This window comes from Chelon labrosus, assembly GCF_963514085.1.
Source record: "Chelon labrosus genome assembly, chromosome: 7".
Lineage (NCBI taxonomy): Eukaryota > Metazoa > Chordata > Actinopteri > Mugiliformes > Mugilidae > Chelon > Chelon labrosus.
Genome location: NC_140343.1, coordinates 15,177,739 through 15,196,300, shown reverse-complemented (window position 1 = coordinate 15,196,300; position 18,562 = coordinate 15,177,739). Strand labels below are relative to the sequence as shown.

At 42.7% G+C, this 18,562-nt stretch overlaps 1 protein-coding gene across 1 annotated transcript; it reads left to right on the top strand.

The window, feature by feature from the left end:
- The first annotated feature begins 3,005 nt into the window (after positions 1 to 3,005).
- Positions 3,006 to 18,506, top strand: tnni3k (TNNI3 interacting kinase). Its single transcript, XM_084549012.1, has 29 exons — positions 3,006 to 3,166; positions 3,249 to 3,416; positions 3,521 to 3,613; positions 4,713 to 6,114; positions 6,753 to 6,832; positions 7,155 to 7,263; positions 7,402 to 7,487; positions 7,795 to 7,892; positions 8,178 to 8,288; positions 8,366 to 8,464; positions 8,559 to 8,697; positions 9,355 to 9,499; positions 9,585 to 9,689; positions 9,801 to 9,895; positions 10,015 to 10,164; positions 10,266 to 10,349; positions 10,433 to 10,489; positions 10,992 to 11,084; positions 11,180 to 11,237; positions 11,325 to 11,519; positions 11,935 to 12,039; positions 12,132 to 12,184; positions 14,209 to 14,261; positions 14,749 to 14,881; positions 15,096 to 15,205; positions 16,183 to 16,242; positions 16,330 to 16,499; positions 17,659 to 17,738; positions 18,130 to 18,506. The coding sequence occupies exons 1-29, from the start codon at positions 3,085 to 3,087 to the stop codon at positions 18,207 to 18,209; spliced, it is 4,293 nt and encodes a 1,430-aa protein (XP_084405138.1). The 5' UTR covers positions 3,006 to 3,084; the 3' UTR covers positions 18,210 to 18,506.
- The last annotated feature ends 56 nt before the right edge of the window (positions 18,507 to 18,562 follow it).

Sequence of the window (18,562 nt, the reverse complement as noted above, 5' to 3'; positions counted from 1 at the left end):
CGGTGTTAGTGGTGTAATAGGTGAACAAGGTCAGCAGAGGAGTATCTGAAGCCTGAGTTAAGACATGTCGAGAGTTGGTTTATGGCCAAAAGCCTGCATAACTAATGACATAACCAAATATTTGCCTTCATGTGGATGTTACTTAGACATGTACCACCTACCTAGACCAGACCAGACACCCCCACCCCATAGCAATAACATTCCTTGATGGTAGCAGTCATCCCCAGCAGGATGCAGCCTGACACAGGCACAGCCAAAAATGGTTTAGGAACAACTCAAAAAAACATGAAAAACAGCACAAGGTGTTGACCTGGCCTCCAAATTCACGAGATCTCAAACTGATCAAGTATCTGTGGGATGATCCACAGAGGCCCCCCACTAACAACATTCCACAGGACGCCCAAGAACTGTTTTGGAGGAACCAGGGAGGCCTACACAATATTAGGAAGGTGGTCATAATGTTATGCCTTATCGGTGTATGTGCGCTGGGCATACAGTGATTACTCAATTGTTTACTTGATATGTGACTGTGAGACATAATGTTCAATAAGCCAAAGTCTACAATAAACTGAGCTTCTCACTGTGTTTCACCTGCGGGCGAGGATGACACCCTTTATCGCGTAGCTACACCCTTTGTCAGTAGAGAGGGCAAAGGGCAGAATTTTATCTTGCTAGCATCTAAAAGGAAGCCATGTGATTCCTGGTGTTGTGAGATAATCTTGCTTGCATCATTTCACATTTTGCAGCTTTCTTCATTTTAACAAGCCCTGATATGCTTCATGATTTCCTATTCCACAACAAGCTCGTGCTTGCATTTTCATACGATCTTATGACGCTGTCCTCATTTGTCTGCCTCAGTGACCCATATCTGACCACTCTGTGCTCTGTCACTTTGCCCATTCACCCAGGTATAAATCTGTCTAAAACATCCCTAGATGGATGTTTTATCGGTCTTGTTGCTTTAGCCTGCACCTTGATTCTCAGTGCTCTGCAGGTCACTTAACATTGTCTGATGTGTGCTGTTCTTATTTAAGGCCACGGTCAGTGAAGCCAGCCGGTACCTAAGAGCAACCCTCAAGCCGTCCTTCCATCCTGTATGCTTCTGCCCTAAATTCTGAACCCGTCCGTTCCCACTGGCTCTGAACGCTTCCCTCAGAACAGGCCTCCATCCTCTCCCAGAATAGCTGCTCCCTGTGGTTTTCAATTTTGTGGCTCAAAAGACTGGTTTAACAGCTCACTTTTCTCGTGGTCTGCCTCCATCCTGTTAGCAGGCAACACCTGTAGAGCCTCATCTCAGCAATGCTGCGTAGATGTAGGTTTTTCTTTCCCCAGTGAACCATTTTGTTAAAAGATTATACAAAATAAAAGTATTCAGAGCATCTCCACTTCAGTAAATATGAATTTATTGTAGAAAAAAGGAAAACAGTGTGTACTAGTTGTTAGGTAATAAATTTATTATAATAAATATTAAATATTTCCAAATTTCACACGATGCTCCAAACTTGAAAAACTGGTAATAGCAACAGATGATCCTTTTCCAATTAAAATTAATAATCATTACGCCATCTTTAGAAGCAGAGAGGCAGAAATATGCACAGCATTGAGAGTGACACATTTACAGCACTGTTAAAGAGGCTATCTTAATAACAGCATAGCTTCCCTTTGGCACCAGTGAGGTGTGAAGACGTTTTTGGCAGACAACCAATGCCGGGATATTTTCACTTATTGTTGTCATGGAGATTCATATCTGTTTTCCCCCTCGTAAAACACAGCACCAGGAATGTGGCTTATGAGAAACTGAATTTTGTAAAAACGTTCAATTTAATGCAGCCGAGCCGTAGGATGTAGCAGTATGTCTGTTACCATGGTAACACGTGGACAGTGTGTGTGTGCCATGTTGAGATGATACTTGGATGCACACAATCAATACAGCTAAGATGTAGATAAATGTATTTAACAGTAGCTGTACACCCAGGTCGCAAAGTGCACTTTCTCATTATCATGTTTGTCCTTAGTAAGAGCTGAATTATTGACATCAGGATGGAGACCTGATTGTTTCTGCAAATTATGGGGCAGCAAATCCACAATAACGACCACATTACTTGTAAGGGCGGTGCACAGGACAGAAAGGCCTTAGTATTATTCCTGGTAATTTGTAAAAGACCTAAGGAGGAGTTTCAACGATTAAGCCCCACTCTATAGATTTTTAAAAATCTGCTTTAATGTTTTTTTTTTTTAACTCATTTCATTTATTTTGGTGCTCTCCTGCACTATATTTTGGAGGTAAAATCATATTACATTACATTTATGTTAAAGTTTTAGCTTGGCGACTAGATATTTTCCTATTTTGGTTATTAATATAAAATATGTCTATAAATTAACTAATGGATTTTGCAATATCATTACAGATAAAGCTGTCCAGCACTGAATTATAAGAATTATTTAAAAATAATATATGATTCCATATGAGTCGATCTGCTTGATGAGAACTCTCGTTTTAGTTCAGCAGGAACTTTTCTTGTAACGGATCGTTTTTAAGATGTAGTATTGTTAATTTTGCATAGTACCTTAATACTTCTTAATACTTCTTCCACCACTGGTGGTACTTTTAAATTTACCTATAATATCACTGCAGCATTTGTTGAATGCACAAAGATTTTGGGGGCTAAAGTAAAATGTATATTGTTTACTATTATTATTATTATTATTTTTTTTTTACAAATTGTACTTTTTTATTTTTTGTCAGAAGTAAACTAAATAAATAAATAAAACTAATTATATCTTAGATAAATAATCCTGAGTAGAAGTAGATAAAAGCATTGCCATTTATATTAGTTACACATTTAAGACAACCGAGTTTTGTGAATACGACATTTCTCTAACAAAGTGAATAATCTTTAATAGAAATAGGCTACAGGTGACGTTTTCCATAACATAATTTCCTCAGGCTCCCCGCGTGCGTAGTAAATACAGCCAACCACGTGACCACACCCGGAAGTAAAACAGAAACTGTAGCAACAGTTTAGATATACCCATTAGAGACTGTTTATTTACCTTTTTATATATCTATAACTACTGTATTTAATGTACAGTATGAGCCAGGACTGTGTTAGAAAGCTACAAAGCGCAACAAAAGACAAGCTCAGAAAACTGAACTCTCTGCGCGGTGAGTTTTATTTATAATGTTTATGAATGACTCATGTCTCATGTAGTTCCGTGAGGCTAGTTTCTCTTTGATTTACCTGAAGGTCGAGAGGTGCAGCCCGGTGAGTTTTGGGACGTGGTGGTTGTGACCGCCGTGGACGGGAGCCAGAGAGAAGCGTATGATCTGCAGATCAGAGAGAAAGTTGACAGAAAAGAGCTTCCTCTTGGAATTCAATACAAAGTCTTCTCTGATCCTCCAGGATCTAAGATAGGTGAGGAGAAAAGATAGCACTCTTTAATTTAAATACACGTATTATTATCATTTAAATTCACTGTTTATTACTTTCACTAATATGCCATACGTTGTGTTTTTAAGGGAATGGGGGCTCTACTCTGTATGCACTGCAGCGGCTGAATGACATCTATGGAAAAACTCTGGACAAACTGAGAGTCATCCTGATCCATGCAGGTTTCTGTTTTATTCTTCATTGGTTTTCATGCTCCTTCACATTAAACATCAGTAATCTACACCCACTTGGTGGTTCATTAAGTGCACAAGTGAACACAAATGTAAAACAGTCCTGCACGAAATCGTAGCTTCATGGAGGTTATGGTATGAAATGAGTGAAATAACTGTGTATTCATTTTGGAGGTTGTGGTTTGTAGTAATATTGAATTGTGTTGTGTTTAGTCCCATACAGTTTAATCGCACCACGAACTACATCTTTCAATATGATCATACGGCTGAATTACCTTCTTTCAGTCAGGAAAAGGGAGTTTGTGCAGGACTGTTATATTAGAATGCATTCATTTTCACTAGTCTATCTAATAAACTGTATGTGCTGGTAATGCTGCAACTTCTTTATTTCACTTTTTTCATATAACTGATTCATCTGCTGAATACATTTGTTTGCAAAATACAAGAAAGTAATTTTTCACCTAAAAGTATTGTTTTTTTTACCTTTTGGAGGCTGGAACCTGAATCTTTTGTGCCGTTTTCAATTGACAGATAACTTAAACATTGTTAAAACGGTTACCAGTGAGTTTATTGTGAATTATTATTGCATGCTTAATTATAGCGGTGTAAAAGTAAACCCACTGCTTCTTGCTGACTCTTTTGTGTCCAAATGACTCCTTCACAGTCACAGTTACTACTGCGTACATCAGTCAGCATACGTATTTTCAAAAAATCATCACATGCCAGTCATCACAGGCAACATAAACACTCTTTCAGTGGTATGGTAAAAGCAAAACACATGGCTAGAAACAAACGTGAATAGGTAGAACCTCTGTGTGCAGAGATATATTAGCTATGATTGTAGTGTCTTGATAAAAAGTATGAGCTTTTCTGTTTTCTGTGTGATATGAGGATAATTGAACTCTTACATACAGAACATTATTAACTGATGCACTTAAGGGCTTCAAATGGAAGTGTCTAAAATGACATTTAAATAAAGAGCAAGTGAGACTTTACTAAATAATTTTCCTGGAAAATTCTTCCACAATAAATGTGTACACAGTAAATGACTCCATCAGTACAGTACTCTTACACCCTCTCATTTTTCCAGGAGGGTTCAGTCAGCGTCTGCCCAGTGCCAGCGCTCTGGGAAAGATTTTCATGGCCTTGCCACTGGGTGACCCCATCTACCAGATGCTGGAGCTCAAACTGGCCATGTATGTGGACTTCCCATCACAGATGAAGCCTGGCGTCCTGGTGACCTGTGCAGATGACATAGAGCTCTATAGTGTCGCAGAGGACGAGAGTGTTAAGTTTGATAAACCTGGTTTTACAGCTCTAGCCCACCCCTCCCCGCTCTCTGTAGGAACGACCCACGGCGTCTTTGTGTTGGCTCCACATGAAAAGTCTTCTTACTCGGAAATGGAGAACACTTCCTGTCTGCGCTTTCTGCACAAGCCGAGCATTGATAAGATGCGAGAGAGCGGAGCGGTTTGTGAGAGGCTAGGTGGACTGTTTTCTCTGTCTGACACGGAGTTTGTCTACACAGACAGTACCTATTATGTTGACATGGACACTGCAAAGTCTCTTCTCAATCTGCTGAAAGAGTTGGGGCCTTTGGACTGTGAGATAGACGCATATGGGGACTTCCTTCAAGCACTGGGCCCCGAAGCCACCATAGAATACACCAACAACACTGCTAATGTCACCAAAGAGGAGAGCAGTCTGGTGGAAATCCGCCAAAAGATCTTCCATCTTCTCAAAGGGACTCCTCTGAATGTCATTCTCCTCAACAACTCCAAGTTTTATCACATTGGGACCACTTCAGAATACCTCTGTCACCTGACTGAGGATGCGGCTCTGAAGAGTGAGCTGGGTCTCCTATCCTCGGCCTTCAGTGTAAATGAAAACTCTGAAGGCTCCTCTGGCTGCTGTGTTATGTACAGCGTCCTTGATCCCAGCTGCTCTGTGGGAGCCGGATCAGTGGTGGAGTACTCCAGACTGGCAGCAGGAGTGTCTGTAGGTAGGGGCTCTATTGTAAGCAGCTGCTGGGTCAGTCCAGGCCTCTCTGTGCCCGATGGAGCCTTCATGCACTCTCTGTGCGTGAACCACCGGCGCCAAGCCATGTTTGTTACCGTCTTCTTTGGGATTAATGACAACCTCAAGCGCAGTGCGGATGCCCCCGCTTATGCGGAAAAGCTGAAGTTTTTCGGGTTCAGCATGGCCGAGTGTCTGTCCCGCTGGAAGATGGAGAACGAAGACCTGAGATTCTCCGGTGATGCATCAAGCTGTAGTTTGTGGAACGCCTGCCTGTTTCCTGTTTGCTCTGATCAGCAAGGCTCATTCTCGCTGTCTCTAAAGATGCTGGAGGCCGCTCTGAGTGGCTCCACAATAACCCTACCCAAAGACACAGAGCTAGTGTCGATGCAGGAGTGTTTACAGCGTAAGAACCTGGAGGAGATGCTGAAGCTCAGGAAGGGTCTGTATGACGCCATCAGACAGAGGAGCAACTAAAACGGACATGTTTACAGGTCTTTAGATCCTGTGTATGGATCTTTTATGTTGTCAGAAGATAACACAGGTTGTACGGTAAATCATTGGTGGTGTATTCAGATGGTTTTTGAACAATCAGGGCTAGGAGTCCAGCATTATAAAGATTTAGATTTTGTCACACTGTTGTTTTTAATTTGTATGTTTCTTTCTATTAAAATAAATGGATTCTGATATTCTTTCAAAATCGTTTGTTGCTATTTATGTCTTCCACATCCACCATCCTTTTAAACAAGCACTGAATAAAAACTTTTTTAACTGATCTAAAGAATTATCATACGCTGTATTGCTTTGTAGTAATTGCTGGAACAGACGTCGACTGTATTGGTTTCCCTGCAGCTTTTCCTGCAGCGACGAGTCAAAACGTCTGCTGTGAGGAATATTTGGAACGAACTCTGTGACACCGATCACCTTCTTTGTTTCATACTGTAGGTGTATATTACATTGTATACACACACACAGGGGTGGGAGATCAGTTGTCATAGTTGTTAGGCATTCCACTCGGAGGTGTTTATTTTTAGCTCACAGCCATGATCCCCCCTTTATCTGGACCTCGGCAATTCTGGCAGTAGTGGGAGATTGTATTCCCGTATTACTCTAGTCAACTACACGGCACGCAGAAAAAGAAAAGGGTCCCTTCAATGGGAAATTACAAATCAAGACCGTCCCAAACGTGCACAGGTAATGGCTTTTGATTTCACGTGGATCTGTAAGATTGAGAAGGAAGTTTGCAGTGAAGAAGGTGAAGCCAAGGAGGAGGGGTTTTACTTACAGCTGTCATGAGTGTGGACCACAGACTCTGACAAGCTTCATAAATTGTAAAACTGTGACCAATGGTGACGTTAGAGCTGTGCTAAAATGTGACATACAGCTGTTTCAGTTCAATTTGTGTACTCAGTCAATTATTTAATGTTTCTGCATGTATGTATTCATAAGCAGTGGACACTAAATTCTTATGTTTGACCCCTCCGCCTCCCCCCGCCCCGGTGATGGTGGGGTGAAGATGAGTGGAAGAAGAAGGTGGGCGAGTCATACTCCGTGATCGTGGAGAAGCTGGAAGATGATTTCCAGCTTAAAGACGTCGAGCTGGTGGACCTCAAACTTGCTTTCAGGTGACAAACATTTCTCCGTCCGTAGAAACTGAATTCAGCCGTCAGTTGAATAAATTCTACATTTTATCTGATGAGTGCTCGTCCTTCGGCTGGCTTTTCTCTGCCTTGTTTGATTGCTCTTCTGTGTCTGTGGCTCAGCTCTGACGAGGCTTTTCAGAAGGTGAACGTGAGCTACCGCACAGAGAAGGGGCTTTCGGTGCTGCATCTCTGCTGCGTATGTGGAGGTATGCATGACTACTGGAGTCTATAAATAACTCCTCCACAAAATGTGACAGCGGAGGGAAGGATTACTGTGGACTGACTGACGTTATCGCCTGTAGACAAACTCTCTGGTGTTATGAGCGTGGTAGTAAACAACAGAATTGAAATACAGAAATACAACTTAAGGTCACGACAGTGTATTGCCATTAGCCCCCACAATTGCTTTATTCCCTTCATTCAGGTTGTTGTTATTTTATCCACAACATGAATTATGTTTTGTTGAGTGAAACGTTTTACAAGTACAAGATCTGACATATTTGTATTTACTAGGGAACAAGAGTCATATACACACTCTCATGCTCAAAGGCCTGCGTCCTTCCAGACTGACTAGGAATGGATTCACTGCGCTCCACCTGGCTGCTTACAAGGTGAAGAGAATTAAACAGCTATAAAACACAGACGTCAGTGTGTGCTTCAAAGTGCAATCCATGTTTTTTGTCCTGCTCACGTTATGCGTGTCATGTGGTCGAGAGCTTTCTAAAGTTTTACCACATGGTGGGGTGCAAGTACACACAAAGGCAGTGTGGTTAGCTGCATGTTTAAATAGATTCATCGCGACGGTATGGCAGTCGAGGCCGTGAGGGCCGAGCTCACTTGAGTGAGTCATTAAACCCCACCTGTGGATGTGTTCATGTTTTATTTACATGCCACAGGACAACGCTGAACTGCTGACTGCACTTCTCCACGGAGGGGCAGATGTGCAGCAAGTGGGATACGGCGCCCTCACAGCGCTGCATGTTGCCACACTGGCTGGACATATCGAGGTAAGAAGAAGGCCAGCAGCAGCAGCTGTGCACAACAGTGAGTGTGTAGACTGACGTTTTGCCTTTTTCTCCATCAGGCTGTAGACATACTCCTACAGAATGGAGCTTGTGTCAATGTTCAGGATGCTGTGTTTTTCACTCCACTGCATATTGCTGCTTACAATGGCCACGAGCAGGTAATTGTCTTGACTGATAAAAATTGGTGTAGGTCAAAGACTACAAAAAAAACAAACCTAATGTTTTTTTTAAAAATTTTTTTTGTCCTTCTAGATGGCGAAGCTGCTGCTGAAGTTTGGGGCAGACGTGAATTTGGGTGGTGAGGTGGGTGACCGGCCACTACATCTGGCTGCCGCCAAAGGTTTTCTTGGTATCATCAAACTGCTGCTGGGTGAAGGGAGCAAAGCTAACGGTGAGACCAGAGGCTCCAAGAGTGCTTTTGTCATTTTTAGGTGGATACGCAATCAATGTTCATAGTAACAACCATTACAATGCCTACAGAGTACCAGAATGCATTGTGCACAAGCACCTGGTGCTCAGTCTCTAAATATTTGGAGTCACCTGGAGCGACGTCTGTGTACAAAACTAAAGGCTTCATCAAAAATGACTTTCAATCACTGTTTGCTCAGAATAAAACGACATAAATTGAATAACACTAAATCTAGGTAACAAGAAGATATATCCACAATAACCTCTTGCAAGGTGAATGCAGCTGCACCTCTTCCTCTCTCTGCTGAATTGCTTCATCTGTATACTCTGGCTTGAATAAATACCCTGCCTGTCTGAGTCAGCCAATACACTGTGTAAAGTACCCTCTTCCTTAACACCCTCTGCATTCATAATAAAATATGCAGATTTTTGCTGTTGAAAATACAGTTATTTTGTGATACACAAAAGCGCAGATTCAGACAGATTCGTTCAACATAGCAATAGTGCTCTACTTCAGTACAACCACAGTCTAAACATACCGATTTACGTCTTCAGAAGCCACGGTGAAGCTAATTAAATTCAGCAGTTAAACATGATTGTGCCAATGATTTGCAATGAACTTCTGTGCTCTTCTCACCAGTAAATGCCCAAGACAATGAAGATCACGTTCCTCTCCACTTCTGTGCCCGTTTCGGTCACCATGAGATTGTCCGTTTTCTCCTGCAGGGCAACTTTGATGTACAGCCTCACTCCGTCAACATCTACGGGGACACGCCATTACACTTGTAAATGTTTTACAGCATCACATATCTCCACCATTTATTGGTTAATGACGTATATTATGTTGCGACGAATGTTGTGTTTCATCAGGGCCTGCTACAATGGCAAATTGGCAGCGGTGAAGGATTTAATCCAATTTTCTGGTGCAGAAAGTCTTTCAAAGGAGAACATATTCAGTGAAACAGCACTTCACAGGTACGATCTAGCGAGACGGTTTTATTTCTATTGTGCAAAAGACACATATCACAATTGAGTGTAACTCCTCTAGCTCGGAAGGTGATAATGAATTCATATCTCATGTCACAGTGCATGCACATACGGCAAAGACCTAGAGATGGTTAAGTTCTTGCTGAGCCAAAACGCCATGAGCATCAACTATCAAGGCCGAGATGGACACACAGGTGATTCCTTTCATGCTTTAAATCTAACAAACGTTTAGCTATGTAACTAATTCCATACTAAGTTTATACCCTGGTATGAGTTTCATTTTTATTTGTGTGTGTGCTGTGACTCTGTTTAGCTCTACACAGCGCCTGTTTCCACGGTCACATCCGTCTGGTGCAGTTCTTGCTGGACAGTGGGGCAGACATGAACCTTGTGGCCTGCGATCCCAGCAGGTCAAGTGGAGAGAAAGAAGAGCAGACATGTCTGATGTGGGCTTATGAAAAAGGTGTGTTTGTATGGATATGAGCTTAGATATGAGGAATATTAAAAAAAAAAATATATACTAATAATTAAAATCTGTTCACATTCTCTTATTGTGTTTCCCAGGTCACGATGCCATTGTCACCTTACTGAAACACTACAAACGTCCTGATGACTCTCCCTGCAATGAGTACTCCCAACCAGGAGGGGGTGAGTCAGCACATTAGAAATTATTATCTGGAATAAAATCCCACACAATCTCCATGTGACGCGCGTATATATACTTCTTTCAGATGGATCCTACGTTTCCGTCCCTTCCCCTCTTGGAAAGATCAAAAGCATGACCAAAGGTAGTCGGGCAGAAGGAAGTGCAGCAGATTTTCAGAATCACTGTCAGCTGACATGACAGCTGTGGATGCTAGCACTTAGCTGCTTTGTCTCTGGCAATGCATCTAAAATATATTGATTTGATCATTTTAAACCTTGCAAATGTCAAAGACTAAACATAGACAATTGTCACTCTAAGTGGCCAAAGGAGGACAAAATCTCTCCCAAACGTTCAATGAAGAGAGTGAGCGGCGACGTCAGCAATAACACAACTGTGAATCAGAGAGTAAAAAAGTCATTTTTTGATTGTTGATGGTGGACACGTCCCCTCATGTAGGAAATTGCTGCTTTGAACATACTTTAACTTGCATGTAGTACTTATAGTACATTAAATTGAGTTAAAAGTGATTAACAGATGGGCCTGTTGCAGGCTCTGTAAATGGTACAGTGAATTATAAAGAGTAACTCTGTGACTTCCTGTGCGCTCTCTGTTGCGGTTACCAATGCCTTCAACTTTCTTTCCAGAGAAAGCAGACGTTCTCGTGCTCAGAGCGAGCCTCCCATCTCATTTCCACCTTCAGCTGTCTGAGCTGGAGTTTAATGAAATTATTGGATCAGGCAAGTCTACTCCTTTTAGTTTTTCCTTTCAGCTAATGGGCTTAATGAGGATATTGTTATTGATAACTGTGTGTGTGTGTGTGTTTCACACACAGGATCCTTCGGACGAGTCTACCGAGGCAAATGCAGGAACAAAATAGTTGCCATAAAACGGTAGTTGTCCATGCAATCTGGGATCCCCTCTCTATTATGGAGTAACAGTAACGTGACCGGTCTTTCAACCTTCGTTCTCCTCCGTAGCTATCGAGCCAACACGTACTGCTCAAAGTCAGATGTGGACATGTTCTGCAGAGAGGTTTCCATCCTGTGCCGCCTCAATCACCCCTGCATCATCCAGTTTGTGGGAGCGTGTCTGAACGACCCCAGTCAGTTTGCCATTGTCACCCAGTACGTCTCCGGAGGCTCACTGTTCTCCCTGCTGCATGAGCAGAAGAGGTGATGAAGTTTACGTTATCTCTTTCTTCTGTTTCTCTTGAGATTCTTCTGAACTAAACTTCAACACTTAAGTAGGAGTTGTGGTGCAGGGAGGTGTGTTAGTATCCGGGTATAGGTGCTGGTAAATTAGATACAACAGAGAGGTCCAGTGACTTTAAGTTGTTACTTAGTGCATTAGAGGCATGTGTTTGTGCAGTACAGCTGACGGTTCCAGGTCTCATTATCATCCTTGGAATCTCTCCCCCTCAGCCGGGATCACCATTGATCCAGATGAAGTGTTCCGCTAACTGTGTGGCCAGGTGTTGTCTTTATAGACTGTCCTATTGATCTGTGTAAAGTGCTGTGTGTGTGATTGGCAGGGGCCATTGATCTGGCGCTAAGTGGTTTGCTGCTTTAATGATGTGTCAATGGACAGGCTTATCGACCTGCAGTCCAAGCTCATCATTGCCATCGACGTGGCCAAGGGCATGGAGTACCTGCACAACCTCATCCAGCCCATCATCCACAGAGACCTCAACAGGTGGGTGCCACAGTAATGACACGTGTGGTGGGATGCTATTGGCAGTCTGAAATTACTGTTGTCATTGCAAATAATATGTGTCTTCCTTCCAGTCACAATATTCTGCTTTATGAGGATGGGCACGCTGTGGTGGCTGATTTTGGAGGTAAGAGACTCCCTGTTTTTAACATAGGGTAACTCCTGGTAATGTGACACATGTCGACTAGTTAATGCATCATTGGTAGTAGAGGTAACAATTAGAGAGTCACACCTCAAGAAGAATTCATGTCATTTGAAAGAGGAAGAATTTGTTATCATCAGCATAAAACACCTTGCTCTGTTCAGTTGCTCTTGTAGGAGCATGCAACCAAGATGTAATTAAAAATCCTTCAAGAATAATTCATGTGGAGTTAATCAGTCACTTCAAGTGAATATAGTCATGTACCCTTTCACATGAGCTTGACAAGAATTTGATTCACCGCCAAATACTCAGTTATTAAAGTGTGAGCACACTCATGCAGTTAAACAGGTTTTCAGCAGCATGACAAAGGTCGTAAGTGTTTTAAAATAAATTTAACAAAATATGTCATACGGCTTTGTTTCATTGAATCTTGGCACAAAAGGTAAGGAAATTTGTGTTTGGTAGTTTGGTATTCCTTGTAGCAATGCTTCTTGGCAATAAAAAGTTGGTAGTAAAAAAGTTGGAAAGCCTGTTTATTTCCCTCTTAAATGGTGTCACGTTTGTAAGGAACATGCATTTGTGGGATGAGCAGCAGAGCTGAGCATGTGGGTGGCTCCCATGCCAAATCTCCTCTGCCAGTGCCAGACAGCTTTTTCTTGTTGTTGACTCTCATTTGGTGTTATTTGGTGGGTGACTGAAGTCTTAAGAAGCAAGACATATTGGCAATTTAACAACAGGTGAGAGATTGGTGTGTGTGGAGGGTCTGGGTGGGAGATTGAGTTGCTTTTGGGAGCAATAGGAAAAACACAGCAAGCACAACAGTGTTTGAAATGTTTGAAATGTAAAATGCTGCCATAGTATTGATATATTATGGGAAACACTGCATACACAGAAACAACAACCTGGCATCTACTCCTTATGTCAGACACCAGCTTGGTTGAACAATGGGTTGGCATCCCATTGTTCAACCAGTAGTTGTCACAAGTCAGCCAGTGGACACTCAACCCCAAAGGACACTTGTGGGATCCCAAGTGTCCTTTGGTTGAGGTCAGGATTGCTGGCAGACCATTTCTTGGTAGGCTCTGATAAACCTCAGTTTGTGTGCGGGAGCATTGTCATCTTGGAGGATAGAGTTTGGTCCCAGACTGTGGAGATATGGGATTGCCAATAGTTGCGGCCTGTCTCTGACGTCCCCAGTTATATGAAACTGGGCCTTCAGCTGAGTTCCAAATAATGCCGCAACTTGGGTTTGTGGGAACACATTGTTGGCACCTGGCTTAAAAGAAGCTCAAAACAACAGTCAATAGCAACAGAAAAAAAAGCAGTTTGGCACTGGCAGAGAAGATTTGGCAAATCTTTCATGGGCGCAACCCACATAAAAAAAACTGCTCATCCCACGAATGCATGTTCCTTACAAATGTGGCACCATTTAAAAGGGACACAATCAGGCTTTTCCAACGGGTTAAGATTTATTGCCAAGAAGCATTGTTACAACAAAGATAATTTTCCAAACACAAGATGCCTTACTCTTTTGTTTAGTTTATTTACCTCACAAAAACCTGCTGATTTAACAAGCATGTTTAGACGTTATTACCACAGCAGGAAGCGTCAAAGTCAATGTTTCTGATGCTCCGGATATTAAAAAAAAAAATAGAAAGAAAAAGCTTGGCATTCAGAGGAAGGGATAAAAAAGAAAGTATAGACAGTGAGGACAAATACCATTGTAATATGGTGTTGGTGTAATTACTCTCATGGCCAGAAGGGGGAGACGAAACCTCTGCACTGTAGCTTTAAAACTAGCTGACAACAAAGCAGGATTTTTCAGGAGATCTTCTTTCCCAACTCAAGTATTTTAGGTAAAATTATAGTTCCATAATGTTGCTTAAATGCAAGTTTCAAGTCATGTTCTGCCTTTGCTTTGATTCCTTTGTTATCGTTAAACATAAATCCATGCATTCTATGCTTATCTCCATCCTCTGACCTTTGAATGTACTTCCCTTCCCCTGCAGAGTCCAGATTTCTACAGTCTGTAGAGGAGGATAACATGACCAAGCAGCCAGGGGTCAGCGCCGTTTGCTCCTTCTCATTTATTTGATGACGCACACTAAATTCTCCACCTCTTTAACCAAAAAGACTCTGCATCATCGGCAGCATCCGTGAAACAATAAGTCACTTCGGGAAAAGTGTACGCTGTTATTTTGTTCAAGCCAGAGCTTCTTCTGGCACCTGCCATCAATTACCCGCCAGCTAAAGAAGAAAACTGCCTTCATGCAGATTTTGTGTGAATGTGCTGACTCAGTACTACACAGAGTGCTTGGCCTGCAGTTTGGTGTTAAGTGTGTTACATCTCTTGGGAGTTGTTGTGACGAACTACTTGCCCTTGCTGGGATGCAGTGTTTATGTCTGTAATTGGGCCTCATTTTGTGTGCGCGTGTGTTGGCAGTCGCACAATTCTTCTTTAAAACCAGTCGGCCAAACAAAACATCATTTCGTGACAGTTTTTCAGCACTTGAACGTCTTTGTGTGTGTGTGTGTGTGTGTTTGTGCAGAACCTGCGTTGGATGGCTCCTGAGGTGTTCACCCAGTGCACTCGCTACTCCGTGAAGGCTGACATGTTCAGCTACGCCCTCTGTCTGTGGGAGCTGCTTACTGGAGAAATCCCCTTCGCTCACTTGAAACCTGGTCATTTTTCGTTGAATATCTTGAATCTAGAAGGAAATAAATACCTGACACATTGATTTAATTAGCATGAATTTTCTCTATGCAAATTGGCAGGAAGCAAAGTGTACACACATTTAAATACTTCACAAGAAAAAAATCAAACAGAACACGAACGCACCTCACAGAGTCTGTGAGACGACACTTGACTACATTTAAAGTGTTCTTGTGTCCTCAGCTGCTGCAGCTGCGGACATGGCCTACCATCACATCCGGCCTCCTATTGGCTACTCCATCCCCAAACCCATCTCTGCTCTTCTGATGAGAGGCTGGAACTCCTGTCCGGAGGTAAACGACATTTGATCTCCAATTATAATAACTTGTTTTACACATTATACAACGGTGCTGAGCATATAGTCAACTATACTGCCTTGCAGTGTAAAATACTACACCTCATCAGTGTCATTAGCTGTAGTGATGCTCTGAGGGGCGAATAAAGCTGAGTCAGCTCCTTCAGTGCACATGCAGCAGTAATGAACGAGAGAGGCCGATCCCCAGATGGTACATTATTGCGTGGCTGTTCACATTTAGGACCTGGATGATCCTGCCTCTGTGCTGTGATGTTCACAATCAGCCAGGGATGTTTTTTTTTTTTTTTTTTTGTCTCAGCCTCATTAAGACATATTATTAGCATGCTGGCACATTTCTCCCTCTGTGGTACATGTCCTTCCTGTTTGCCATCTCACGCTGCCAACCAGCCAGCCTGTTTATAGATGCGTCTCTTGTTGTCATCAACGTGTGACACGATTGACTTAACCGGAGCCATGATGGGCCTTTCTCATGTGCGCGCTTCTCTCCTGGTGCCTCACTGTACAGTACATCGGTTCTCATGTGGTTTTCAAACTGGGACATGCTGTACTGTACAGAGAGGTGTATTTGTGGAAGCCTTTGTAAAATACACTGAGGTATTTCTTTTGTCTGTGGAGCAGTAATTACTTGGGGAAAGCTATTGCTAAATTCAAAATCAAAAGTTTGCATAAAGTGTTGTCTCATCACTTTGTTCTCAGCATATTTGTGTTGTCTCGGTTTCACTTATTATAAATGCAGACGGACTACTGTCTGAGGAAGTGATGTATAATTGAAGAGCTCCGTGGTGGCAGTGTTTGTTCTTTTACAGCGAGGCTTGAGATCTGAGGACTGCTTTTTGAAGCAGACGTCACCTTTGCTCCGTGTGTGGGTGGACTAAAATAAGCAGAGCGTACAGGCCAGTGTCAGAGAGTATACACCTGTGTGTCTTTGAAGCTCATTGCTTTTTCCAAATTTAGGACAGGCCTGAGTTCTCTGAAGTGGTCTCCAACCTGGAGGAATGCCTGTGCAACGTTGAGGTATATGTCGCATATTCTCAAATGCCGCCGTGCATGTCATACCGTACATCACATGTTGTAATGACTAAACAATGGCCCGTGTCACAGCTGATGTCTCCAGCCTCCAGTAACAGCAGCGGCTCCCTGTCGCCCTCCTCCTCCTCCGACTGCCTGCTCGGGCGAGGAGGACCGGGCCGGAGCCACGTGGCCGCCCTGCGCTCCCGCTTTGAGCTGGAGTACGCTCTCAACACCCGCGCCTACGCCTTCTGGACTCAGAGGTAAGAGAGCTGCTCGAGCGTGTCCTTTGGCAGGTGGAGGTCAAGGTGGTGAGAATCATTTACTGCACAATGGGTGCTCGCGTACTCAATGGTCCTCAACTGCTGGCCAAAGTGGCCGCTGGTTAAAGTCTTAATCAGCTGAAGTTGTTTTCATGAAGCTTTGTAACAACCAGGCAACAAGTTGGAAGGTAGTTATTTGTGTCTGCGATTGGCACACAATTAAATAGCAGCTGCAGCTGTCATTAGTTCTTTGGCAATGGTTCTCTAGTAGGCTATTCCTCTTTAAAGATCTTTTAGGTTTTGTGTCGAAATAGTGAATAAATCTTTAGACATGGATACATATGTTTCTTGGATGCCTTAAACATGGCAAAATGCTGTCTTGCACTGGAGGAAGTTCACTTTGCTGACTGGAATTCCACTGGGCCAAGTTGTCATGTGGGCGTGCTTTGTTAAAACAAATCCTGTAAACAAGTGTTACACTGGTAACACGCAGACCAGTTAAGATACTGTCAGCAACACCGTTGCTCGGATACCAAAGAGGTAACAAAGGAAAGGAAATGCAATAAAACATGCATGGCCCTTTGACCGAGAAGGAAGGCCTCGATTAGACGTCTGGACTCGAGCCCCTGCACTGTGTAATAATACTGTGTGTGCGTGTGTGTGTGTGTGTGTGTGCGAGAGAGAGAAAGAGTTGAGGCCTGGTAACAGTCACTATGATCCGAGTAACAGGAGGTGGGGTTATTACAGGGAGGTATTAACTTCCCCGACGTTCATCAAGACTTTTCTCTGTGCTTACTTTCCAAACAAATATGCAAATTTCAACAGTGAGTTATAAATGTTACGCAAAATGTGCAGTTACTGAGCAATATGGTTAAATTTAATTATATCCCTTAAACATCCCTGATCATTACTGAAAAAGGCTTTTATTTTTTAAAGCGTTGAATCTGTCATCATCAATTTTGTAAACAGAACCCGCAGGGAAAGGGAACGCGGGCGGCTGCTGGGTCGGGCATTGCATATTGAATTTCTCCCGCTTGTATCTGGCTCCATCTCATCTGTCTCTCCCCATGTAAACGTAGCAGTGTATATCCCCGGACCGGTATTGTTTTGCAGCAGATAAACGAATCAGGGGGCTGAGGCTGTTCATTTTTACTTTCAGTGAGCGTCGCCGAGCATCCGGAGGCCTTTCGCTGGAGGAGCTGAGGAGGAACATGCAGTTTTCTCCCATTGACCGGAATGGTTCGTGTGCAAAATACACAGTGATGATGACATTTTTATTGCAAGTGATGGATTTAAAGATGAGGCTGTTGCTATTTGTTATTCTTCTTAATGCCCACATATCGCGTTAGAGGACCAGCAAGAGTAATGAACTGTGAGTTAGAGTCCGTGACACAATCCCCAATAAATGCATTTGGTAAAAAAGTCCAAGAGTAATAGTGGACTTCTTAGGTCAGGTCTATTTTCAGCGGCGGATGAATATACATTTGGAGCTCTTGCAAGTATTTATGGCAGCAGGGTGACATGGGTGGGAGTGACTCCTTTTCCCTTTCTGCTTTGGAATCAGTTCCGTATTGATCGATTTATTTATAATAAAAGTGTCGCTGACGTTGCTGATTTGTGTCTTTCTCAGGGTACGTGTCTGATCCCATGAGCACCATGAGATTCTGCTCTTCCTACAGCAGCAGCGGCAGCTTCGAGGACAGTAACTGAACCCAAGTCCTCTTTAATAAGTCCTCATTAGTCCGGGAATTTATTTTATTGTATTGTGTATTCATCGGATCTCAGTATTCAGTTGTAATCTTCAGCATATAAATGAGTTGTTTGCAAATTGTACACGCACAGTCTCTCATATATTTTGTACAGTGTTTATTTCCCACGTACAACATGTAAAAAGATATTTTCTTGATACTTTTACATTTTGTAGACGTCTAGTGTGAGAAACCTAGCTTTTAGCGAACACGGCGTGCGTTCATGTGTCATTCAAAATTATGTTATTTTTTTTGTCAAGATAAATAAAGAGAAGGAAGTCGTTGTCCGTACTCGTGGTTTTTATTCGTCCTAAC

Excerpts from the sequence above, each read along its gene's own strand:
- tnni3k (XM_084549012.1), top strand. The coding sequence starts at position 3,085 with ATGTACAGTATGAGCCAGGACTGTGTTAGAAAGCTACAAAGCGCAACA. Across the intron at positions 3,614-4,712 it reads AGTCATCCTGATCCATGCAG|GAGGGTTCAGTCAGCGTCTG; the intron begins GTTTCTGTTTTA and ends TCATTTTTCCAG. Across the intron at positions 14,262-14,748 it reads ACATGACCAAGCAGCCAGGG|AACCTGCGTTGGATGGCTCC; the intron begins GTCAGCGCCGTT and ends GTGTTTGTGCAG.